The sequence below is a fragment of the Littorina saxatilis genome, linkage group LG6, assembly GCF_037325665.1.
Source record: "Littorina saxatilis isolate snail1 linkage group LG6, US_GU_Lsax_2.0, whole genome shotgun sequence".
NCBI lineage: Eukaryota > Metazoa > Mollusca > Gastropoda > Littorinimorpha > Littorinidae > Littorina > Littorina saxatilis.
Window position 1 is genome coordinate 3,876,351 of NC_090250.1, and position 26,435 is coordinate 3,902,785.

At 43.6% G+C, this 26,435-nt stretch overlaps 2 protein-coding genes across 2 annotated transcripts in view; both read left to right on the plus strand.

Annotated features, from left to right (window-relative positions):
* Positions 1-1,733: 1,733 nt before the first annotated feature.
* Positions 1,734-3,380, plus strand: LOC138968072 (uncharacterized). The gene is made up of 3 exons (XM_070340637.1): positions 1,734-1,992; positions 2,487-2,657; positions 3,016-3,380. Exons 1-3 carry the CDS (start codon positions 1,804-1,806, stop codon positions 3,340-3,342), a joined length of 687 nt encoding a protein of 228 aa, XP_070196738.1. The 5' UTR covers positions 1,734-1,803; the 3' UTR covers positions 3,343-3,380.
* A 1,636-nt stretch (positions 3,381-5,016) lies between these two features.
* LOC138968320 (uncharacterized) overlaps positions 5,017-26,435 on the plus strand; it is a 177,943-nt gene continuing 156,524 nt past the window's right edge. The window contains exon 1 of the mRNA XM_070340876.1: positions 5,017-5,062. Within this exon, the coding sequence (XP_070196977.1) occupies positions 5,060-5,062 (3 nt within the window). The 5' untranslated portion in view covers positions 5,017-5,059. The remainder of the gene's footprint in view (positions 5,063-26,435) is intronic.

Sequence of the window (26,435 nt, forward strand, 5' to 3'; positions counted from 1 at the left end):
AGGGGTAGGCATGAATAAGTCGCCAGCTACACGCATCGTTTGATACCTACCAGCTGTACGGCTCCTTCCCCTGTCTCAAAACTGACTCGGTTTTGACAGTACAGTTAAGTTTAAACACAATTATATTCAAAAGACTTGATATGGAACCATTGAAAATATGCAACTACAGGGCCGGACCAAATGAGTTGTAAGGGGGGGGGGGGGGGTTCCTCCTTTTTTGGGGGGGCAAATCAGCGAAGTGGCGAAGCCACAAGCGCGCGCCTGCAAAGCAGGCGCGCGAACTAGGAGGGTCCGGGGGCATGTTCCCCCGAAAATTTTTTGAAAAACGGTTAAAATCTGTGCAATCTGGTGCATTCTGGGACTTGTTTTGAGGGTTAAGAGCAGCATCGTTTTGTTGTGCTAAAACTAGTAAAAGTCAAAGCAAGGTACATGCTTTTCCAGGGGTGGGGTTCCGGAACCCATGGAACCCTCCCCCCTGGGTCCGGCCCTGCAACTAGGACACGAACTCAAGCAAAGATTGTTTAAACACTCAGCTCAGCTAAAGTACAGTTTGATACCAACCAGCTTTAGGTACGGGTTTCCCTATTGATCTGATAATCAAAGGGAAGTAAGCCTTTTTCTTTGTGGGATTTGTTTTATTGAATTAATTGCTTAAAAGGACACATTTACGAGAGCCGTATCCCATTTAAAGTACGAACATACACATACACACGCACGCACGTGCGCACGCACACATACACGCACGCACGCACAAACACACCGCACGCACACACACACAAACAACCCCACCCCCCTCACACACACACACCATTCCACACCACAACGTCCCACCCACTCCCCCTCTCACACACGCAGGGGTAACAGCAGGACTTAATTTTGTTACATTTTCAACATTTATCGTTGCCGAATTGGAGGGGTTCCACAGTAAATTTAATTTTGCAGTGGGCCTGAAACGTAAGAACCCCTGCATTTCTTCACATTCACAATGACTCTTGTTGGCTAGCACGACGCGTAGAACTTGGAAAACAGTGACGTGTGACTTTAAAGTTAGGCCTACCATTTGATGACGCTACACCGTACACGTTCATTATAGATAGTTTTCAATTTCAAATCAACTGTGTTTTCGTTCAGTGACAGAAAACTAAGGGTACAGTATGTTAACCGTGTGTTAACGTAAAAGTCAAAATATATCACTTCATTCGTCTCTTATCACAAACAAAAAGGCCAGGACCGTGCGGCTGAGATTTACTGAGTTCTAGTGTTTTACTAAACTGCAAGTTTGTGTGTGTGTGTGAAAACTGATTAAACCCCATCTGTCGAAAACATGACTAGTTTGGGTAGACACAGAAAACATTTCAGTCGCTTGCTGTTGTTTGTTGTTTTAGGTTTCGCGGTGTTGTGCATGTTGACAAGTTGTGTTTCCATTCCACATGTGATCAGTGTTTCCTTGGGTTTGAACACATCTAGAGCTCCCGAAAAAATGGAACACGCGAGAAAGGTTGGCAGATATGATTAGTATTATCTTTGTTTACTTTTATTACAAGCACGGTATTTTTGGATTTATTTATATAATTCATTTGACTTTCTACTCGTATGCAAACGTTGCCAAGTTGTGCATATTAAGAATTTTCGTCGATTTTAAAATTATTACCGTACGTTTTTGTCAGGTCAATTATGGGGGTCCCCTTATTTGAGGCGGTGATCCCTGTAGAAGAAATCTTTGATACGAAAAGTGTGCTAGAGAGTCAAGTTGAGTCGGCCTTCAATGGCGTAGAAAGTTTGAATGAAATGATACGGGAATGAATGCTTCAGTTGGGGTACGAAAATGGATGCAATAGTGTTTTTGCACAGTTCATTCGAATGCATCTACAGGCAAAGGCCGTGTCAAAGATGGCCAACAGAAATGAGGAGATACTGGAATCCGTGTCGCGTGACGTCACGTGGCAAGAACGCTGGCCGGAAGTGGAAGAGCGTAGCCCGGCACCGGAAGAGGTAAGTGTCGTTTGCGTTTTTACGCCACAGTTCTACAAGAGCTTTGAAGCACCAGATGGTCAATGCGTTGTTTGTGTTTATTGGCTGCTACACGAGGTTAATGATAGTGACAGAATTGCAAATATTGATGTCGGTCATGAATGTTTTTGGCATACGGATGAAAGGGTATACCATCCTAATACATTTCAGTCATAAGAAAGAGAGGAAAAAGAATACAATTCAAGTTGAGTGTGTCAAGTTTGGGCCAAACCAACTCTCTCCGCAAATAGTTAGCAATGCATAGTTGTGTCTCTTTAACACGAAATAATGTTTGTGCATAGAATCAAGTTTCAGTTATCTCCCCCCCCCCCCTCCTCAATGCACATGCAGAGACTTTTTTCATAATGAAAAAATCGTGTGTGTGTGTGTGTGTGTGTGTGTGTGGGGGGGGGGCAGAAAGGGGGAGGTAACCAAATAGAGTTATATCCAAGCATCGTCAATTCTTCAATCTGCAGATGACGCCGACGGTTCACTATGTGTGGTGTGGAGCCAACCGACAGTTCACCTTCTGTCACTACCTGGGTGTTCTCAGCGCTGTGAGGATCCTCAAGCCTCTGAAGCTCCTCTTCCACTTCACCCACAGTCTGCCCGTCCTCGACCAGTTCATGTACAACGACTGGTTCCAGGTGACTTGCTGGGCGGGACCTAGTGTATAAGGGGGGGGGGGGGGTCCCAAATGAGGCAGGGGCACAGTTGCTGGCTAGGTGTGGGTTGACATTTAGCATTTGAAATGGTATTTTGCTCTCTCATTGAGAAAAGAAGGTACATTCGCCGGACCCAGGAGCCCCCCCCCCCCCCCGACACACACACACACATGCACGCACGCACGCACGCACGCACGCACACACACGCACACACACAAACACACACACATACACACACACACACACACACACACACACACACACACACACTAACCCCATTCCAACCCTCACCCACACCCCCATCCGCCATATTTGAACTCTGATCATTCATTGTTCACAGGAACTGAATGACACAGTGCCATTCCTGGAACTTCACCCCCTGCACGTGAGACACGCCTGTGGATCCAACGATATGCTGCAGTCCATCTCACAGCTTCTGTCCAGCGAGGGAGGGATGTATGTGGGGGAGAACGTCATTCTTGCACAACCTCCACCACCCTCCGTGGCTGACACTGCAGTTTGGACCGCTGGTGTACCTGACCGAAGCGAAGGTGACGTCATCCGGGGTATAATGCTCGTCAAGACAAGCTTTCGTGACGTCAGAGTCAACGTCAGCGACGTTCGCGTTCCGCAAGACTGTGAGTCAGATACAAGTCCACTTTGGTAAATATTTTGGTTTTGAGAATTATATTTGGTGGTCTTTTGTATTTTTTTTTTTAGGCAAATTATGCTTTTCAATGGCTCCTTGGTGTCTTTAACGCTCTGGATCCGCGCACGTGTGTGTGTGCGTGTGTGTGTGTGTGTGTGTGCGTGTGTGTGTCTGTGTTTGTGTGTGTGTATTTGTGTATGTGTGTGTGTGTGCGTGCGTATGAGTTTGTGTTTGTGTGGATGCATGTGTGTGTGTGTGTGTGTGTGTGTGTGTGTGTGTGTGTGTGTGTGTGTGTGTGCTCGCGCTAGAGTACTAGCTAAGAAAGAAAGCAAACAAACCAGCAACCCCTACCCCGGCTCCGAAAACAACCAACCTACCAACCAACCAACCAACTCAAAAAACAAAAACAAAACTAAAACAAGCAAAGAAATCAAAAGTCAAACAGAAAGAAAACAAGTCGCTTAAGGCGAAATTACTACATTTAGTCAAGCTGTGGAACTCACAGAATGAAACTGAACGTAGTCCGCCGCTAGTGCAAAAGGCAGTGAAAGTGACGAGCCAGTTTGGCGCGGTAGCGGTTGCGCTGTGCTTCATAGCACGCTTTACTGTACCTCTCTTCGTTTTAATTTCTGAGCGTGTTTTTAATCATATCTATATGTTTTTGGAATCAGGAACCGACAAGGAATAATATGAAATAGTTTTTAAAACGATTTTGGAAATTTAATTTTAATCATAATTTTTATATTTTTAATTTTCAGAGCTTGTTTTTAATCCGAATATAACATATTTATATGTTTTTGGAATCAGAACAGATGAAGAATAAAATAAAAGTAATTTTGGATTGTTTTATAAAAAAAAAATTTAATTACAATTTTCAGATTTTTAATGACCAAAGTCATTAATTAATTTGTAAGCCTCCATGCTGAAATGCAATACAGAAGTCAGGCCTTCGTCGAAGATTGCTTGGCCAAAATTTCAATCAATTTGATTGAAAATTGAGGGTGTGACAGTGCCGCCTCAACTTTTACAAAAAGCCGGATATGACGTCATAAAAGACATTTATCGAAAAAATGAAAAAATTGTCTGGGGATATCATACCCAGGAACTCTCATGTAAAATTTCATAAAGATCGGTCCAGTAGTTTACTCTGAATCGCTCTACACACACACACACGCACAGACACACACACAGACACAGACACACACACACACACACACACACACACACACACACACACACACACACACACACACACACACACACACACACACACACATACACCACGACCCTCGTCTCGATTCCCCCTCTATGTTAAAACATTTAGTCAAAACTGGACTAAATGTGAAAACAACTTCTATTTCTCCCCTTTTGCTACAAAGATACTCATGTAACACTATTTCCCGTTGTTGAAGATATGTATCGTGTAATCATTCGGAGATTAAACTGCCTACTTAACTATTTCATGAGCATTTCAGCTTGAGCGGATTACCGCCTGCCCCAAAATACTTTGTTTCTCAAAGAAACACAGCTCTGCAAACAACCTGTGCGCCCCTATGTTTTCACAAATGGTTGCGTCCAAAACGAGACTAGGGGATCGATGCCGCGAGACTTCCAAGTGTCGTCTGCGTAATCTCAAAACAACCTGCTTCGTAGATTTCGTACATTTCGCTGCCAACACCATGTAGAATCTAGAGGAGGAATACTTTTCGACCCAACGGCGGAGAGCCGTCAAGTTATGGTGAGTTGACTGCGTTTTGTTTTGTTTTGTCGAACAGGTGGTTGTGTGTTTGACATGACTCGGTTTTGTTAATGCGCAACTTTCATTCAAAACGTTGTGTCAGTGTGATGAATGAATAGAATCTAAAGTCATTCAGAAAAGTTCAGTTGCCGTTATAGAAGTTTACTTTGTAGCGAGTGTGACTCATAACATGTTGTTTGTGTTCCTGTTCTTGTCGATTTTATCAAAAGAATTGTTAGTTTTAACACTAAATCGAATGGGACTGGGAGGTTTGGGCTCTCTGGCACTTTCAGTGTGGGTATTTGTGTGCGGGTGGAAAGAGAGAGAGAGAGAGAGAGAGAGAGAGAGAGAGAGAGAGAGAGAGAGAGAGAGAGAGAGAGAGAGAGAGAGAGAGAGAGAGAGGAAAATACTGTACTTTTGTCTTTCAATGGTACAACCCCCAAAAGTTCTCAAAGGATTGCCCGTTGTTTTCCATTCCAAACAGTTTTGCTGTCTTTTAGTAAACATTCACATTTGATTCGATTAATTTTACGCCCTAGTCATCGTTGTTTTGCGTTTATTCCTACATCCTTCACTTTTTTGTCCGTTCCTGGGATTTGCATTGCGGTCAGTTGTGCATGTCTTGTTTTGAACTCTTATTCAGTCAAACTTATTCATGCTGTGTGCGTGCGTGTGTGTGTACGTGTGTGTGTGTGTGTGTGTGTGTGTGTGTGTGTGTATTTTGGCAGTATCGGTGAGACTATAAACTACAGCATGCCTCACCTGAGAAAAAGACAAAAATGTTGGTTCTTTGCCCAAACACACAGGTATAGATTCACCTCTGACTGACGTGTGCACCCACCTGCACAGCACATGCATGAAAAGTGTCCAGTTTCATCCAGGCAGAGAGCATTGCTCTCTTTTATTTCTCAGGACAAAGAAAAAATATCCACACCAAAGAAAGTCATGACATACAAAAGTAGTTAGAACGAAAACTTCTTACATCATTTCAGTAATTACTAGAAAATGGGAAATGTTTTTACAACAGAGGCTTCAGATTTTGATATTACGAGGATGGCATACTACTTCTACGAATGTTATTACTACTGATTGTAAAAATAATCATCATAATGTATATGTTTTATTTAAGAACAGTGCGACTCTGACAAGATGATTAGACAGATACAGAGGGCAAAAGCTGGACTGAATGGAAGGCAAGATAAAAAGGAAAGGAAACAGACCAGCAAGCTATTTTCGACTGGTTAAAAGGTCATTCTTCACGTCATTCATTCACTTACCATAACACCCAGCCCCCCTTCACGGCAAAAAATGGAATCTTCCTATGATGTAAGAAGCAGACGCGGCGCACACGCACACAACATACACAGATCATTACAGATCTACGATCAGTGCCAGACTCCGAGTCTGTAACCACAGGCACATTAACACTGTGAATGGGGAGGTGGGGGTAAAAGGAGAAAAGTGGGTGGGGGATGGGGTGCTGGTAGGTGTCAGTTTTGCGAGAATGATCTTTATCTCTTGCATAATAATACTCTAACTTTTGTTTTGTCTTCAATCCGGCTTGTATTGTTTTCCATTGTTGATTATGGAACGTTTTTAGAAATCTATCTATTTCGGATTTGTAATACTACCGCATAATAGCGCCCCCCTCCCCCCTCAACCTCCCACCACCCTTCCCCCACCCCTTCACTGTCATGTGCCTGTGTCTTTAACCGTCATTGCCAACACCGGGGCAAAATGAACAACACGCCCTCTCGTCATACCGACATTACCTGTCGTTGTGTTCTTTGATCATGGGGGGATTTTGGCCGCGGTTCCAGAGGGTGGTATTTAACCGTCAGGTCAGCGTGTCATTGGGAGGATAGTAGGCTCGTCTCGTTCTCTCTGAGGGCATTTTGCCATTGTTGTATATCATCTGTTTTGTGCGCAGTTGTAGACTGCATGCACTGAACTAGCATAATGGGTTCTTGTTGTTTCGGCTCTTATATGTGTGTGCGTGTGCATGTGTGTATGTGTGTATGTGTGTGATACGCATTAGGCTGTCAGGTGAGGGTGGCATCGGGAGAGGGGTGGGGAAGGGGTGGGGGTGGGCGTTGTCTTTGAGATAATACCGCCATTGTTATTCCTTTCTGCGCTCGAGGCAGCATCCACTGTATGGTTGCAAAATGGGTTCTTGTTTTCTCGGCTGCTTGTGTGTGTGTGTGTGTGTGTGTTTGTGTGTGGTGTGTGTGTGTGTGTGTGTGTGTGTGTGTGTGTGTGTGTATGTATGTGTGTGTGTGTGTTTGTGTTCTCTTCGCTCTCACTCCCCTTGCGGAAATATCTACGAGAGAGAGAAAGAGAGAGAGAGAGAGAGAGAGAGAGAGAGAGAGAGAGAGAGAGAGAGAGAGAGAGAGAGAGAGAGAGAGAGAGAGAGAGAGAATGGATTTGTGGGGAAGTAACTGTTCTATTCGGCAAACTCGTTCGCTGGTGAAGTTTGCTTCCCTTGCTGTCCTCAATTCTCACCACAGTGAAATCGGTTACGGTTTTTCTTCCGGCCATTTAAAGGATAAACGTTTGATTCAGCAAAAAGACAACTGCACTGTTACCACTCACTCAGTCGATTTTATTATTTTTAAGGTAAACGAACAAGACACCTTTCAATTAACAAACCAAAAATGAGTATGAAAGAATAATGGAAGGGCAATTATAAATCTGTGCACGGTACAGTTTTAATTCATTGTCCTAGAGACGGATAAGCAGTTGTTTCGTCACATCTGCAGACAACGCAGCAGGTACCGGTTTGAGATTCAGTCAACGCTTGAATTTTGCAGGGATAACATCCGGTTTGCTCTCTCAAGACTGATCACATTCTATCTTCAAGAGAGATCAAGGGGAAAAAATAAACGCCCCTGCGAAGATTCGAACTCTCGACCTCGAGACTTCGTGTCTGATGTCAGTCCTAACCACTAGGCTACTGCGCCAATTGTGAAACAAAAGGAAAAACATTGATATGAATTCATGTTATGTTATTCTTGAAGCAGCATCTATATATATATATACGACTTGTGTCTGTCTGTCTATCTGTGTGTCTGTGTCTTCGCGATGCACGGCCAAAGTTCTCGATGGATCTGCTTCAAATTTGGTGGGCTTATTCACAGAGACCCCGGACACAACCTGATCGATGAGATATTTCAACACGTGCTCTCAGCGCGCAGCGCTGAACCGATTTTCGTTTTTCACTGCACGTTACTATTTTTAGATCTCCCTTCCTTCGTGCGCCGGCGTCAATCCATATTCCCGTTTGTACGTTACTATATTTAGAAGGTCACTGCACGTTACTATTTTTAGATCTCCCTTCCTTCGTGCGCCGGCGATGCCGGCGTACACCCGGCAAAGCCGGGTCCCCGGCGACGGCCGGGTATTCGGCTCTACTTCTTCCCGGCGAAGCGGGTAATCATCTAGTGATTTATATCTCTATCCGCTCACTGTTCAGAAGTGAATACATGTTACTGTGATGTATAACTATTTCTTTGAATTTGATGTCTGTTTTCAACTGCACAGAGCTTTGGAGAGATTCAGTTAGGCCCTACTCACTGTTCTTGTCATTTTTCTTGCATGTTGTAAATAGAGATATCGCAGCTATTTGCATGGCGCGAATGTCGTGTAGCAGGACGGTGTAAACATGTAATGCGATTCCGTGAAACATGTTTGCAAATAAAGGCAAATTTGAATGGCAATGTTTACGTTTTTGCCGCAACGCATGAATGGTAATTCAAGCGTAGAATGATATAAAATTGTTATTTTTTTCTATCTTTGATTACGCTGGTGGAGTGGCCTAACGGTTAAGACATCGGCCCCAACATTTCGAAGCCCCGAGGCCTTGTGTTCGAATCCCTGCCAAGTTGTTTATTATTTCTGCTCGATCCTTCTTGACAAGTATGCTCACCTCTGAGAGAGCAACCCGGATGTTACCACTGCAAAATTCAAGCGTTGACTGAAGCTGTCAAGGTCATACACGCGGTATACATGTATAGATGGGGTTTCGGGTAGCGTTTGCTGTACAGAATTCTGTTCATGGTTTTCATTCCTATCTTTTCAAACAGTCAAAAATAGACCACAGCTTTAAGGTCGCATTTTTTTGGCATTCGACCGGATTGAGTCACTGATCAGGAGTGGATGCCAACATGACGCCAGAATTGTTCGTGCTCTTCATCACGACTTGTAATTTGACCAGCTGCCCTACCCTCCCCCCTCTTACCCGTTCCATCCCTTATTCATCTCCCGCGATGGTAAAGGCAAAGAAGAAATGCATAAACTACTAAGCCGCAAGCACATATTAATTAATCTACTTGTGATTGAGCTTAACAAAAAACCAAAAAAGATTATAATTTATTATTTACATATCAGTTGTACACAATCCCAATATTTGCCGCGCATTTTCTCAGCAGTGCAGAGCATTCAGCTTGTTCCCTGTGAATATTCTGTTCTCTGCTGGCCATACATTATTCACAAGGCTGTGTTTTTTGCCATGGTGGACGTGCGACCTCTGTACTGACCTCATATCATCCATCGGCCATTATTGACCTCGACAGCCACAACACAGGCACTGAACTGCGGTGGGTTATTTATTTTTATTTTTTACATGGAAAAGATTTGTTTGGCTTTCCCACGTTTAGAAATTAAATGTTTAGTTTTCAGTGAACAAGAAAGAGCATATGTTGTCCTTATGATCCATCGGCCATTGCTGACCTCGAGACAGAAAGCAGGCAATGGACCTCGCTTTTTAATTCCGGCAAAAGAAAATAAATCGTTCTTTGTCAGTCTTCTTTTCCCTGTCTGTGAACTTTGCGTTGGATTTTCAGTCAATGAAAAACAAAACACAATTTTTTGTCTTCTCTCTGTCTGTATACGATACACGTTGTTCCCTGTCTCAGTACTGAGTACATGACAAAGAAACTCTGGTGTGTTGGTCTTCCTGTCTCTGTGTACTGCACGTTTGTTTCCCGATGGAAAAGTAAGCGGTTAAGTTCTGTCGGCCCTCCTTCCTGTATGCTGGACGATGGAAAATAAATCGTGTTTTGCAGGCCTTCCGTTCTCTTTGTTCGCGCAAAACCGACATGCTTCGTGTTTGGGGTTAGTTTTCGATAGAAAAGCCGGAATTCTTATTTTGCTGGCCTACGTATCCGTTCTTTTTCAGCACACATAACGAGTAACAAAACCGATAATGATGCTTCGTATTTTGGGTTAGGTTTCGATAGAAAAGCCGGAAACTATGATCTTATTTTGCTGGCCTACGTATACGTTCTTTTTTTAGCGCACATACCGAGTAACAAAACCGACATGCTTCGACTGAGTTTTCGAAACGTACCCCCTTCTCTCAATGCCCCCCCCCCCCCCTTCCAAAACTGACCAGCACGTGAAGTGCCTGTGGAGTCAGGCGATGTTGCATGCCGGCGGCGCAAGGAACTGGTGCCAAAAACTTATCGATCGTCCCGTAGCTCATCGCTCAGTGGCGTGGTTTGTTCTGCATTGTTTGGGGGCTTTGGCCCCGATTTCGAGGGTTTGGGGGCAGTTTAGGAGGAAATGGAGGGGGTGGGGGGGGGGGGGGGGGGGGGGTTGGTGGTTGTAGATTCCGTTTGTTATGAGATATAGCAGATTCGAAACTTGTAAACTAAAGAAAGTAAGCAGCATCATGCATAGTGATACAGCGACTGAATATTCTAATTTGTTGTTAGTGCCCTTCGAAACTATATAAGTAGCCTTTCAAAAAATGGATGTATGCCTACAGAAAAGCAATAAGCATAATACAAATGCGTACCTGAAACTTGATAGGACGACAAATGCAGCACTGCATGCTGGTAACCAACAGACCAGAAAAAAAACCTGAAACTTAAAAGAGAAATAATGATAATTCATGATGACAATTTGATACACTGTAAGCCTACATGACGTGCCGTCATTCCGTACTTTCACCAGACCATCGTGAAGAAGGCAGTTTGTCGCTGCCCAAATATTGATACAAAAGTAGTGTAATCCGGTTACTTCTGTGTCCTCGTTTTGTTTAAATGTTTGACTAAAAAGAGAAGTAACTGAAACCAACAGTAAACGGCAAGGTTAGGATAGGCGATGATCATTGCATTGAAAGCCTGGTGGGTCGTCACTTTTACGAGACCCATCCCTTTTCCTCATTGCACGAAATGGCATACAGTGCACTGCATGCATAGTAAACTAAGGTTTCATGTCGGTTTTGACATAGTCTTGTGTCACGACGTCTTTTTCTGAAGGCTGTAAACCCAGACACACGCGACGCTTGCATGCATGTCATGGGGACTCTTTCGGATGAGACGAACAACCGAGGTCCCTTCGTGTACACTACATTGGGTGTGCACGTTAAAGATCCCACGATTGACAAAAGGGTCTTTCCTGGCAAAATTGTATAGGCATAGATAAAAAAAAAATGTCCACCAAAATACCCGTGTGACTTGGAATAATAGGCCGTGAAAAGTAGGATATGCGAAATGGCTGCGATCTGCTGGCCGATGTGAATGCGTGATGTATTGTGTAAAAAAAATTCCATCTCACACGGCATAAATAAATCCCTGCGCCTTGAATCCGTATGTTGAAATATGCGCGCGATAACAAGCTGCATAAAATAAAAAATACCTACTCTAATTATAAATATCTCTTTCTCTGTCTATCTCTTTCTGTCTCCCGCTGTCTCTCTGCATCACTATCATTACCTCTATACATTTTGTTCAGCCAAATGATGATGATGATAATAATGTTGACGAAGATAATGATGATGATGATGATGATGATGATGATGATGATGATGATGATGATGATGATGATGAGGTTGTGTGTGCGTGTGTATGTACGTGTGTGTGTGTGTGTGTGTGTGTGTGCGGGTGTGTGTTTGTGGAGGGGAGGGTGTGTGTGTGTATGTGCGGGTGTGTGTTTGTGGAGGGGAGGGGGTGTGTGCGAGTGTGTGTTGGATTGTGTGCGAGCGTGATTGCAGGCATACGGCGCGCGTGTGTGTGCGAGTAGACTTTTGGTTTAAACAGGTTTTATTTTATTCAGTTGCATAAATACAAAGCCGTAATTGAAAGTTGTAATTAAGGGAGCACAACAAGATAAACTTATAAATCTGCTCTTAGAAACAAACGAGTCGACTTTTCTTTTCCTTTGTATTTTATTGACATACATGTACTTTCAATGTTCTGTTATGCATTATGTATTCGTATAGGTAATGTTGTAGTTTTTAATACTGTATGATTGTGATTGATGATTGTCCTTTTATTGTCTCTATTTTTATGTCTTAGTTTAGCAGGGACAGATCAGTGTAAGACTAGGCGTCAGCCTAAAATCTCCATCCTTGAGTAATAAAGTTTGTTCGTTCGTTCGTTCTCTCTCTCTCTCTCTCTCTCTCTCTCTCTCTCTCTCTCTCTCTCTCTCTCTCTCTCTCTCTCTCTCGTTCGTTCGTTGTGTGTCTCGATCTGCTTCAATATGTGCATTTTGGACGTATTACTGACACGTATCTCTTTAGTATCCCCATCCTTCTCCTCTTCCTGAACTTGACGAAGCACTGACAATTTATTACTGAACCAAACACGCGTTCACGTTGGCGGACATGTACACACCTGACTTCACTTCAAACAACTTGTTTGTTCCACTGCCTGTCTTGGTGTACATTCTCACAGCTCTGACTTTTAACGCCACTGAACCAAACACCTTTTTTGTCCCACTGCCTGTCTTGGTTTACACTCTCACAGCTCTGACTTTTAACGCCACTGAACCAAACACCTTCTTTGTCCCACTGCCTGTCTTGGTTTACACTCTCACAGCTCTGACTTTTAACGCCACTGAACCAAACACCTTCTTTGTCCCACTGCCTGTCTTGGTTTACACTCTCACAGCTCTGACTTTTAACGCCACTGAACCAAACACCTTCTTTGTCCCACTGCCTGTCTTGGTTTACACTCTCACAGCTCTGACTTTTAACGCCACTGAACCAAACACCTTCTTTGTCCCACTGCCTGTCTTGGTTTACACTCTCACAGCTCTGACTTTTAACGCCACTGAACCAAACACCTTCTTTGTCCCACTGCCTGTCTTGGTTTACACTCTCACAGCTCTGACTTTTAACGCCACTGAACCAAACACCTTGTTTGTCCCACTGCCTGTCTTGGTTTACACTCTCACAGCTCTGACTTTTAACGCCACTGAACCAAACACCTTCTTTGTCCCACTGCCTGTCTTGGTGTACACTCTCACAGCTCTGACTTTTAACGCCACTGAACCAAACACCTTGTTTGTCCCACTGCCTGTCTTGGTGTACACTCTCACAGCTCTGACTTTTAACGCCACTGAACCAAACACCTTCTTTGTCCCACTGCCTGTCTTGGTTTACACTCTCACAGCTCTGACTTTTAACGCCACTGAACCAAACACCTTGTTTGTCCCACTGCCTGTCTTGGTTTACACTCTCACAGCTCTGACTTTTAACGCCACTGAACCAAACACCTTCTTTGTCCCACTGCCTGTCTTGGTTTACACTCTCACAGCTCTGACTTTTAACGCCACTGAACCAAACACCTTGTTTGTCCCACTGCCTGTCTTGGTTTACACTCTCACAGCTCTGACTTTTAACGCCACTGAACCAAACACCTTCTTTGTCCCACTGCCTGTCTTGGTTTACACTCTCACAGCTCTGACTTTTAACGCCACGGAACCAAACACCTTCTTTGTCCCACTGCCTGTCTTGGTTTACACTCTCACAGCTCTGACTTTTAACGCCACTGAACCAAACACCTTCTTTGTCCCACTGCCTGTCTTGGTTTACACTCTCACAGCTCTGACTTTTAACGCCACTGAACCAAACACCTTGTTTGTCCCACTGCCTGTCTTGGTTTACACTCTCACAGCTCTGACTTTTAACGCCACTGAACCAAACACCTTCTTTGTCCCACTGCCTGTCTTGGTGTACACTCTCACAGCTCTGACTTTTAACGCCACTGAACCAAACACCTTGTTTGTCCCACTGCCTGTCTTGGTGTACACTCTCACAGCTCTGACTTTTAACGCCACTGAACCAAACACCTTCTTTGTCCCACTGCCTGTCTTGGTGTACACTCTCACAGCTCTGACTTTTAACGCCACTGAACCAAACACCTTCTTTGTCCCACTGCCTGTCTTGGTGTACACTCTCACAGCTCTGACTTTTAACGCCACTGAACCAAACACCTTCTGTGTCCCACTGCCTGTCTTGGTGTACACTCTCACAGCTCTGACTTTTAACGCCACTGAACCAAACACCTTTTTTGTCCCACTGCCTGTCTTGGTGTACACTCTCACAGCTCTGACTTTTAACGCCACTGAACCAAACACCTTCTTTGTCCCACTGCCTGTCTTGGTGTACACTCTCACAGCTCTGACTTTTAACGCCACTGAACCAAACACCTTCTTTGTCCCACTGCCTGTCTTGGTGTACACTCTCACAGCTCTGACTTTTAACGCCACTGAACCAAACACCTTTTTTGTCCCACTGCCTGTCTTGGTGTACACTCTCACAGCTCTGACTTTTAACGCCACTGAACCAAACACCTTCTTTGTCCCACTGCCTGTCTTGGTGTACACTCTCACAGCTCTGACTTTTAACGCCACTGAACCAAACACCTTCTTTGTCCCACTGCCTGTCTTGGTGTACACTCTCACAGCTCTGACTTTTAACGCCACTGAACCAAACACCTTCTTTGTCCCACTGCCTGTCTTGGTGTACACTCTCACAGCTCTGACTTTTAACGCCACTGAACCAAACACCTTGTTTGTCCCACTGCCTGTCTTGGTGTACACTCTCACAGCTCTGACTTTTAACGCCACTGAACCAAACACCTTCTTTGTCCCACTGCCTGTCTTGGTGTACACTCTCACAGCTCTGACTTTTAACGCCACTGAACCAAACACCTTCTTTGTCCCACTGCCTGTCTTGGTGTACACTCTCACAGCTCTGACTTTTAACGCCACTGAACCAAACACCTTCTTTGTCCCACTGCCTGTCTTGGTGTACACTCTCACAGCTCTGACTTTTAACGCCACTGAACCAAACACCTTCTTTGTCCCACTGCCTGTCTTGGTGTACACTCTCACAGCTCTGACTTTTAACGCCACTGAACCAAACACCTTCTTTGTCCCACTGCCTGTCTTGGTGTACACTCTCACAGCTCTGACTTTTAACGCCACTGAACCAAACACCTTCTTTGTCCCACTGCCTGTCTTGGTGTACACTCTCACAGCTCTGACTTTTAACGCCACTGAACCAAACACCTTCTTTGTCCCACTGCCTGTCTTGGTGTACACTCTCACAGCTCTGACTTTTAACGCCACTGAACCAAACACCTTTTATGTCCCACTGCCTGTCTTGGTTTACACTCTCACAGCTCTGACTTTTAACGCCACTGAACCAAACACCTTTTTTGTCCCACTGCCTGTCTTGGTGTACACTCTCACAGCTCTGACTTTTAACGCCACTGAACCAAACACCTTTTTTGTCACACTGCCTGTCTTGGTGTACACTCTCACAGCTCTGACTTTTAACGCCACTGAACCAAACACCTTTTTTGTCACACTGCCTGTCTTGGTGTACGCTCTCACAGCTCTGACTTTTAACGCCACTGAACCAAACACCTTTTTTGTCCCACTGCCTGTCTTGGTGTACACTCTCACAGCTCTGACTTTTAACGCCACTGAACCAAACACCTTTTTTGTCCCACTGCCTGTCTTGGTGTACACTCTCACAGCTCTGACTTTTAACGCCACTGAACCAAACACCTTTTTTGTCCCACTGCCTGTCTTGGTGTACACTCTCACAGCTCTGACTTTTAACGCCACTGAACCAAACACCTTTTTTGTCACACTGCCTGTCTTGGTGTACACTCTCACAGCTCTGACTTTTAACGCCACTGAACCAAACACCTTTTTTGTCCCACTGCCTGTCTTGGTGTACACTCTCACAGCTCTGACTGTTAACGCCACTGAACCAAACAACTTGTTTGTTCCACTGCCTGTCTTGGTGTAGACTATCAGAGCTATGACTTTTAACGCCACCATGATTCACTGACATCAAAGCTTCATTCAGGCTGAACTTCTTCAGTACTTCTTCTTCTTCTTCTTCTGCGTTCGTGGGCTGAAACTCCCACGTACACTCGTGTTTTTTTGCACGAGTGGAATTTTACGTGTATGACCGTTTTTTACCCCGCCATTTAGGCAGCCATACGCCGTTTTCGGAGGAAGCATGCTGGGTATTTTCGTGTTTCTATAACCCACCGAACTCTGACATGGATTACAGGATTTTTTCGTGCGCACTTGGTCTTGTGCTTGCGTGTACACACGGGGGTGTTCGGACACCGAGGAGAGTCTGCACACAAAGTTGACTCTGAGAAATAAATCTCTCGCCGAAAGTGGGGACGAACTCACGCTGACAGCGGCCAACTGGATGACAAATCCAGCGCGCTACCGACTGAGCTACATCCCCGCCCACTTCTTTAGTACAAAACTCTCAAGGACAAAGCCACTGGTAAAGATGTATAATCTTCTCCCTAGTTCTGTGCTGGGTACTCTACTTTCCTCCCAGTCATTGTGAAGAAAAACACAACCCCGTCCTTTCTGTTTGTGCGATAATCCCTCAGCGGACAATGACTGACCTCTCGATCCTCAAACATCCGCAGTCCCGGTAAAACTGAATCAGTCAATGACATGGAGACAGTATGCTCAGGATTCAGTGGCGAGTAGTTTGTTTTTAAAGCTTCTGTTTCCCTCCAACGACGGCGTGAAATGTTATGGTATGTTTTGATTTTCTTTCTTTCTTGACATCAAGGGTTGTTTTGCACTTTAGTACTCTACAAAGATAATGTGTTACAAAATGATTGCGTCCATTCAGTCTAAAAGAAAAAAACCCAACACCAACAATGGGTGTTCCATTATTATTAGGAATCGGGGCAATATGGCGTTAAATACAAAATCGTGCCGTCAAACACTATCGTATGGCTGGACACAAAAAAATCCCGTCGTTTTCACAGAATCGACTCAGAAAAATACTGACTGCGCACTGTATGAGACTCCGAGCAATGACTTACTATAAAGTTCTACAAAAAGGGGTAAAGGAGCCGATTCGCATGGAAGTTGGGTGACATTTTTGGGATGATCGCTCTTTGTAGGGCCATGGTGTAAAACTTGTACAAGCAATCTAAAGCGGGGTAGATGGAGCCTAGAAAGTGATATCCACCTTGGTCTACAAATTTCATACGTAACCCTCCAAAACATTAGCACTGTTGGGCAAATGATAAGAGAAGATCCCCGAATCACAACCAAGGAGATGCAAGATACCCTGGGTAAGTTCTGAAGTGGAAAAGATCTTACACAAATATGTGATTGCCCCAAAGCGATGTGCCCGTTTGGTACCACATGAACTCAGTGACGGGAGGAAGAGGAGTATGGCAGAGTGGTGCCTGACCGTCAATACTTGAAAAAATCACCAGTGGCTAGTCAGAAGCAATACGGAATATCGTCAGTAGTTACGAAACCTTGATTTATTATTTATTTATTTATTATGGGGAGCTAAAATAGCGCGAACCACAACTGTGCTCTCCGCGCTTTACATATTAATTTCTGCCGTTTGAAATGGAATTTTTTACAGACAGACAGACAAACAGACAATTTTTTGACACACAATATATAACACATTCACATCGACCAGCAAACTTCAAGCCTATTAGGCGAACATTCACCTTTCACGGCCTATTATTCCAAGTCAAACGGGTATTTGGTGGACATTTTTATCTATGCCTATACAATTTTGCCAGGAAAGACCCTTTTGTCAATCGTGGGATCTTTAACGTGCACACCCCAATGTAGTGTACACGAAGGGACCTCGGTTTTTCGTCTCATCCGAAAGATTTATCCGTTCCAGCCTGGAACCAAACAACTGTCGTCTTTCTGGGCGTTGTTCGATGTGACCCACCTCCAGCCAAATTCAAATGACAAAAAACACTAAATAAAATAAAATATGGTGGCATCTTTCGTTGCCAGATCAGGGCATTTAGACAATGTGCCTCTTGGGGGCAGGCATACTGATACAGACACAGACACGTCTGATTGCCATGTCCGCCACTATCTGCCTAAATGTATCGAAGCTTGGCACGGACATCGCCAAAACACGGGTATTCTACGGCTCATTCTGTAACATGACAACGCGCCGGTGCATTCTGCCTTTGCGACAAGAGAGTTCTTGGCTTTAAAGGAAGCGCTGCTGTTGTCTCATCCACCCTATTAACCTGACCTCTCCCCATGCTAGTTCAGCCTCTTCTCTAATGTCAAAAAACAGCCTTGGAAAGACGTGTAAAGAGCCCTGAAGACTGTGTCCGAGCCTTCACGAGGACCATAGAAGGTATTCCGATGTCTCGTGGTCCGAGGTCTGAACGAGCTCGTTTGAAAGGATGGCCAGTTGGGTGTCGGCTAGGGGAGGGTTAGTCCAGAAAATGGCATAATTGGATTGTTTATATGTGTTTCCGTTTCTGAGACTGATTCTAACTAATTATGGAACAGCCTACGTATGTATCTTGACGTTTGCTGAAGGGATTTGGTTTTTAGGCTTTTAGCTTCCAATGTGCTTAAAAGATAAGCAGATGTACGTATTCAAGATTTTAGCATATATAAACACTTCATGTCCCTAATAGGCTCTAGTTCCTGTGAGGACGTAAAACTCAAGTAACCAACCGTATCTAAGACAAATTGCACGTTCGTTGGAGCCTCTACCGTTGGTTCACAATGTATGCCAATGACCACTTCGCCATCAGCATCTGTCTTTCAGTGGCGTCAGTACAAGTAGTCCCTTTCATATTGTAAAACGTTGCATTTTGCGATTTTTACATCCATTCTTTATTAGCAAAACTTATCAGACGCGTACGCAGCTAGGGTTTTGCAAACAGTACACATAGAGGGTGACCCCCTAAAAATGCAACCCACTCAAATGCAAACAATTTCTGCATCCGACAAACAAAAAACCAGTCCCACCGCTTTCGCTTTTGTTCAAACACTGATGGGGCCTTGTGCATTGACCTGTGCATCAAGCAAGGCACGGCCTTCCCTCTCGCTCCTTCCCCTCCCCCTTGCCCTCCCCTTCCCGACCCTACAGGGTTTATTGACATGCCCCCCGTGTGTGCCTTGAGGACATGGGGAACGGGGCTGAGTGGGGGAGGGGGGTGCAGTGTCCAGCCTATGGCCTGTCCACACGTGGTGACACTGACAGCGGCCTGTGGGTGCTGTCCTGTCTCCTGGCCTCCCGATTAGACCTGGACCCTACCACTTCCCTGTCTCTGGACCTGGCCCCTACGACTTTCTTGTCTCTGGCCCCTACTGTTCTGTCTCCGTGCTGCACAGGGGGACTGCAGCCAACACCTCGCGTAGGCCTTCAACTTTTGCCCTGACTCGGTGACTCTTTGGCAGAGACCCTGATCGAAACTGTGTGTGTCTTTTCGGACGGCTGAGGTGAATTAAACTTTTGTTTGGCTGCTGCGACTCTGCTTCAAAGTGGGCGGCTTAGCCGCGTCAGAAGTGAGACGGTATTCCTTTGTGTGTTCGTTTTGTGCGATGGTGGTGGAACATCCATGGCCTTGTTGTGATTGAGACGATACATTTGTGTCAGTGTTTCCTAGGAGATTAATCCATTATGTGACATGATAACCTTGTTTATCTTTTGTTGTTAACTTCTAAAAGTCACAGGTGTTCATTTGATAACTAGCCCTCTGTGGTGTGTGAAGGCGAGTGGTGTTGGTGTCAGTTTTGAATGTGAGGTCACGGTCAGGTCGACACTGTGCAAGTCCTGTTTGACACCGAGAAAGTGAAAAGCTGTGATTGATAGGACGAACCAGATGGATAGCTGAAAGATTGGTCCTATATTCTGAGATAACATAAGACGGACGACCTTTCGTTTTGGACAATGTTTTAGTCAATCATCCGTTAGTACATTATATCACTACCATTTGAGATTCAACAAGTTTTGACAGTTTAAAGTCTAAAAAATAATTAATTAATATTATTATTTTTATTTTTTATTATCGCTTAGGATTATATCAACTATAAAAGATGTGGTCAGTACCATTGTGAGATTGCAGCGTCTTATTCATAAGGGTGAATTGATCATTGCGATAGTGTTGTCCTACCTGTCCTGCCAATCCTTTGATCTCTAACAGTCACACAGGTGCCCGCGAGGTGTTTGCCCTTCTGCACTCTGCACACTACCTGTGTGACCAGTGCATAGCTTGTTGTCCGTCGGAGAGTGCACCACGCCGAATTGTGATTAGCCAGAGTGTGGCATTTAATGTCCATCTACTTTGACAGTTTCCGACTCAGTGTAAAACTTTCATTGCTGTCACTTGAAGTAACATCTTTATTCGTCCTATTGAAATAAGCAGACAAACGTTTGATTGTAAAACACACAGACAGACAAAATATATTTTTTTGTATCCTTTACACGGAAGGCCTAAGACATACTTAACTTCATCCTGGTTAGATTTGTCTTATCGGTTTCTACCACTACGTCTGTCTATTTCCTACTTAGACGCAGAGCAAAGCAACGAGACGACAGAACAGCAACAGTTTTCCCGTAAAAGTTTATGGATCCAGAAGTTGGTTTACTGTGCCAAACTGACCCCAAGTGCAGTTTGCAGAGAATGTGTGTCACGCTTTGAAGAAGGCGTGCGTTACGCTGAGCTGACTATCACAACAGTGGCCTGGACAACATTGCATTGTTCAGGGATTCTTACCACAGCCACCTGTCTTTCCCTTTCTTTACGTCAAACTTCTTCTTGGCGGAAGAAGAGTTGGAGAACTTTGGCTTTTGTACGGTAAGAAGATTTAAAGTCGAACTTTGTTGTTGTTGTTGACGTTGTGTTTCTTTCTCTATCTTGCACTCGGTCGTGACAAATGTCTGTCTTATGATAGCCCAAATTGCCCTTCATTTGACGAAAGAATCCCTGGTTGGCTTTTGTTGTTGTTGACGTTTTCCCCGTCTCTGACTGTCTCCAATGTGAGTGCAGGAAAGTTGACCGTACAACGGCCCTATGAATCAGTCGTTATCTAAAAGAGTCGCTATTTGTGTTCATGGTATTTGAAGAGACTTCACGAATGATTTTTGATGAAGAGCAAGTTGTAGTGCGGCTAATGTTGCCACTTACCGGTACGGGCTGTTCAATTTGTCTGCAGCGGCTCCAGACATGTTAATTTACCTGCACATTTCGCACTTTTGGGACTATTCACCAGTAGATTGGTTTTAAAGTCGGTCAGAATTGTTCAAGGGCATGTTGAAACAGCTTGGAGCAAACTACAGGAGTATTTAAAAGTCACGGTACCCCTACTTCTAAAACTTGGAACCGTTCAGAAAGTAACTTACACAAGCCTCAGCAAAAGTTGCAGTTAGTAAGTATTTTTTGCAGGAATATTTACGCATGATTATGCACCGTTGCTTTTTTGTCAGTCTGTATCGCTGTAGCTACCAATATTTGAACGATATTTGAAGTAACAATCAATCAATCAATCAATCAAAATGAGGCTTATATCGCGCGTATTCCGTGGGTACAGTTCTAAGCGCAGGGATTTTTTATTTTTTATTTTTTATTTTAATTTTTTGTTTTATGCAATTTATATCGCGCACATATTCAAGGCGCAGGGATTTATTTATGCCGTGTGAGATGGAATTTTTATACACAATACATCACGCATTCACATCGGCCAGCAGATCGCAGCCATTTCGGCGCATATCCTACTTTTCACGGTCTATTATTCCAAGTCACACGGGTATTTTGGTGGACATTTTTATCTATACAACTTTGCCAGGAAAGACCCTTTTGTCAATCGTGGGATCTTTAACGTGCACACCCCAATGTAGTGTACACGAAGGAACCTCGGTTTTTTGTCTCATCCGAAAGACTAGCACTTGAACCCACCACCTAGGTTAGGAAAGGGGGGAGAAAATTGCTAACGCCCTGACCCAGGGTCGAACTCGCAACCTCTCGCTTCCGAGCGCAAGTGCGTTACCACTCGGCCACCCAGTCCTTGCTTCAAGTGCGAAAACACCCGACGTTTTGAACCTTCTTCATTTTACTGTAGGCTAACAGACCTAAATGAAAAAGTAAATAGTTTTAAACAAAGAGACCACCATGTAATCTTAACAAGTCGCGTAAGGCGAAATTACAACATTTAGTCAAGCTGTCGAACTAACAGAATGAAACCGAACTCACTGTATTTTTACAGCAAGAGCGTAAACTCGTAACATCGTCAGTCCACCGCTCGATTCACAGGCAGTGAAATTGACAAGAAGAGCGGGGTAGTAGTTGCGCTGAGAAGGATGGCACGCTTTTCTTTATCTATATTCTTTTTAACTTTCTGAGCGTGTTTTTAATCCAAACATATCACATCTATATGTTTTTGGAATCAGGAACCCACAAGAAATAAGATGAAATTGTTTTTAAATCGATTTCGGAAATTTTATTTTAATAATAATTTTTATATTTTTAATTTTCAGAGCTTGTTTTTAATCCGAATATAACATATTTATATGTTTTGGGAATCAGAAAATGATGAAGAATAAGATAAACGTAAATTTGGATCGTTTAAAATTTTTTTTTTTTTTTACAATTTTCAGATTTTTAATGACCAAAGTCATTAATTAAGTTTGAAGCCACCAAGCTGAAATGCAATACCGAAGTCCGGCCTTCGTCGAAGATTGCTGGGCCAAAATTTCAATCAATTTGATTGAAAAATGAGGGTGTGACAGTGCCGCCTCAACTTTTACAAAAAGCCGGATATGACGTCATCAAAGGTATTTATCGAAAAAAAGAAAAAAAGCTTCCGGGGATATCATTCCCAGGAACTCTCATGTCAAATTTCATAAAAATCGGTCCAGTAGTTTGGTCTGAATCGCTCTACACACACACACACACAGACAGACAGACACACATACACCACAACCCTCGTCTCGATTCCTCCCTCTACGTTAAAACATTTAGTCAAAACTTGACTAAATGTAAAAAGGGTACACACTTCCATCGGTCCCGCATAGCCAAAAATAGGCTGGAGGGACGTTAAAAACCAACAAGCAGCCAACCCCGGAATGGTGAAGCATGCAGCTATTACAGACTGCGTTAGGCGGGTTGCGTCAGAGTGATTGCTGTGTAAATGTTTGCTTTCCAATTGATCCGTCGCCGGTGAGCGACACCTTGGCCTGTTTGCTGTGCTTCTTCGTCTAGGGGTGCTAACTTGTCTTTCCAGTATTATCAGACACGTGTGAAGGGGCCTTAAACATATTATGTGGCAGCGTGTAAGGGAGTCCGACATACTGATTTCTTTGTGACACCTTGGCCTGTTTGCCGTACTCTTCAGCTAAGTTGTCGTTCCAGTATTATCTGACACGTGTGAAGGGGCCTTAAACATGTACATCAGCGCAAAAGAAATCCCGACATACTGATTTCTTTGCGGCAGCTTCTGTTCGCCGTGTTTCTTTGTCAAGGGGTGCTAAGTTGTCGTTCCAGTATTATCAGACACGTGTGAAGAGGCCTTGATTTCTGTGCGACACCTTGGCCTGTTTGTTGTGCTTCGTTCCTGTATTTTCAGCTACTTGTGAAGTGGCCTTAAACATATGTGGCAGCGCTTAAGAAAGCCCGACATACTGATTTTTGTGTGACACCTTGGTCTGTTGCCGTACTCCTTTATCGAGGTTTGCTAAGTTGTCGTTCCAGTATTATCAGACACGTGTGAAAGGGCCTTAAACATATGTTGCAGCGCGTAAGGAAGTCCAACATACTGATTCCTTTGTGACACCTTGGCCTGTTCGCCGTGCTTCTTCATCAAGATCAGTTAAGTTGTCGTTCCAGGAGTATAAGACATAACTACGTGTGAAGTTCCTTAAACATATGTGGCAGCTCGCAAAAACGCCCGGCATAAAGATTTCTTTGTCAAATGAGGTTTGAAATTCATGTGCTTCGAGCAAAGAATGCAGAACGTCACAACAACAAAAACAACAACAACAACAACAACAACAACAACAACAACAACAACAACAACAACAACAACAACACCACCACCAACAACAACAACAACATTCTTTATATTTTTCTGAAATTTGACATTTTGAGCTTCTGACCGCGCAGGTGTCCAGCACCCAGGTTTTGGGGAATTCAGCTAAAAAGGTTGGTGGTTGGTTGGTTGGTTGGTTGGTTGGTTGTTAATGGTTCTTGTCTCAAGAACACAGGGGGTTATCCGAGCCCGCTTCAGCAGCTCAAAGGGTACGTGGTAAAGTTGACAAGATATCAAAGTTAACAAAAATCTTGCAAAGGGACAAATACAGGGTTTCAAAAAAACACTATATATTTATATTTTTTTTATTTTTTTTACATTTCGCAAACGCAGTTGATAATTATGTAAAGAGACTGGATATTTAGGAGTCCATTGATCTATAAAATAACAAACAAACAATAAAAACAATCAGCAAATGTGTATCTGTTGACGCTTTTCAGTGTGTAAAAGTGTGTTGTGCAACTTGCACCGGGTTTTCCCGAACGCTGTGTCACGACCATAATTATAAGTTCTATTTACCATCCCTCTTAAAGGCACAGTAAGCCTCCCGTAAACCATCACAGATCTATACTGTCAGGCTTTTACACACAGTACAAACACCCTTTCATTTTAACACTCACCGCTTGACAAGATCCTAGGTGCCCTACGTAAAGAGCGAGCAATTTTCAAAGAATTTATTTTTGCGTGGTTTATCTTACCCCTGAGCCATCGTGAACCCGTGTGATCCAGTTTCTTTTTTTTCACAATGTAGTCGTCAGTTTGTGATTTCAATGCGACTCGCTGTAAGCTTATCTGTAATAGCACGTTATTATGTACCTCTGAATTTAAACGCAACAAACGACTGCGATTCACACGAACTCTAGCGATGGCTTTTGACTGTTCAGAGGAACTGGCGATATGCATAACCATCGTCTGCTACGAGAACCACGACCTTGCGTGACCCTGCTTCCGGGCTTTTCTTTTTTCAAACTTTCAAAACTTCGAATTGTACTGATCTTGTCTTGATGAAAAAAGAATTCTTTTATGATTTAAGAATGTTTGTGTAACAAGCTGTCAATTTATTATTTAGATTTTAAAAGTTAGGTCTAGCGCCAAAACGCACCGTCCGGTTGTCTGATCAGACATTCCTCAAAATTAATTCTTATGAAAAATGCTCGCTCTTTACGTAGGGCACCTAGGATGTTCTCAAGCGGTGTGTGTTTAAACGAAAGGGTGTTTGTACTGTGTGTAAAAGCCTGACAGTATCTGTGATGGTTTACGGGAGGCGTATTGTGCCTTTAAGGCCTAGTTGAGAAGACTGGTGTCTGTAGTGTAAGCCTATTGAGAACTAGGCGCAGTGTGTAAATACCACTGCATGTTCTGATTGACAGACATGTCCGCCTGTTTGCTCTCTGCTTGTTATCGGTAAAAGAATCACATGCGCGTTTATGTTCTTTTGTCCCGGATTTACGCTCTGGACAAAACGTCAGAAGAGGCATACTATTATGTGAATAAATCAAGAACGAGACACCAGATACACATGTTCAATTCAGAAACGTATAGCTGGCTTACTTGAATGAACAAAAATGAGACTTAGCTTTGATGAGCAGTTCATAACGCATAGAACTTCAAGTTCCTACAAAACGTCAGAAGAGACATAATATTATGTGGATAAATCAAGAACGACTCGTGAGACACCAGATACACATTTTCAATTCAGAAAAGTATATATAGCTGGCTTACATGAAACAAAATAAGAGTTAGTTTTGACGAGCAGTTCATAACGCATAGACCTTTTAAGTTCCTACATTTTAGCAAGCGTTCGAAACGTGTCAGTAAAGAGCTAGCTGGACCATTACGCGACGGAACTTCTTCCAACAGACAATAAGACGACCGAACTTCTAACAAAACAACGAGCAATGGAGTTTGTTCCTGCCAAGGTAAAACACAAACATGAACATGGATTTAAGAAAGAAAGACGGACACAAAGAAAGAATTTTGTTGTATGTGAGTTATTCCTACTGATCGAGTGTCTTGCGAAAATAAAATAAATAAGAAATAAAAGACAAAGAAACCCCGTCCTAGTTGTTGGCTTTATAGTAAGAACAGGACGTTTTGTTTTGAGAGTTTCAAGTAACTGTGTATAATGTCAACTATTGACTTAAACATTTACACAACATGAAGTTTATTCTATTTCCTGTCGTGAACGTTTACCGGCACAACCATGTACGTTGACATTCAGTTCTCGACCCATGGTATAATTCGTTCGACCAGTTTCACAACGTATTGA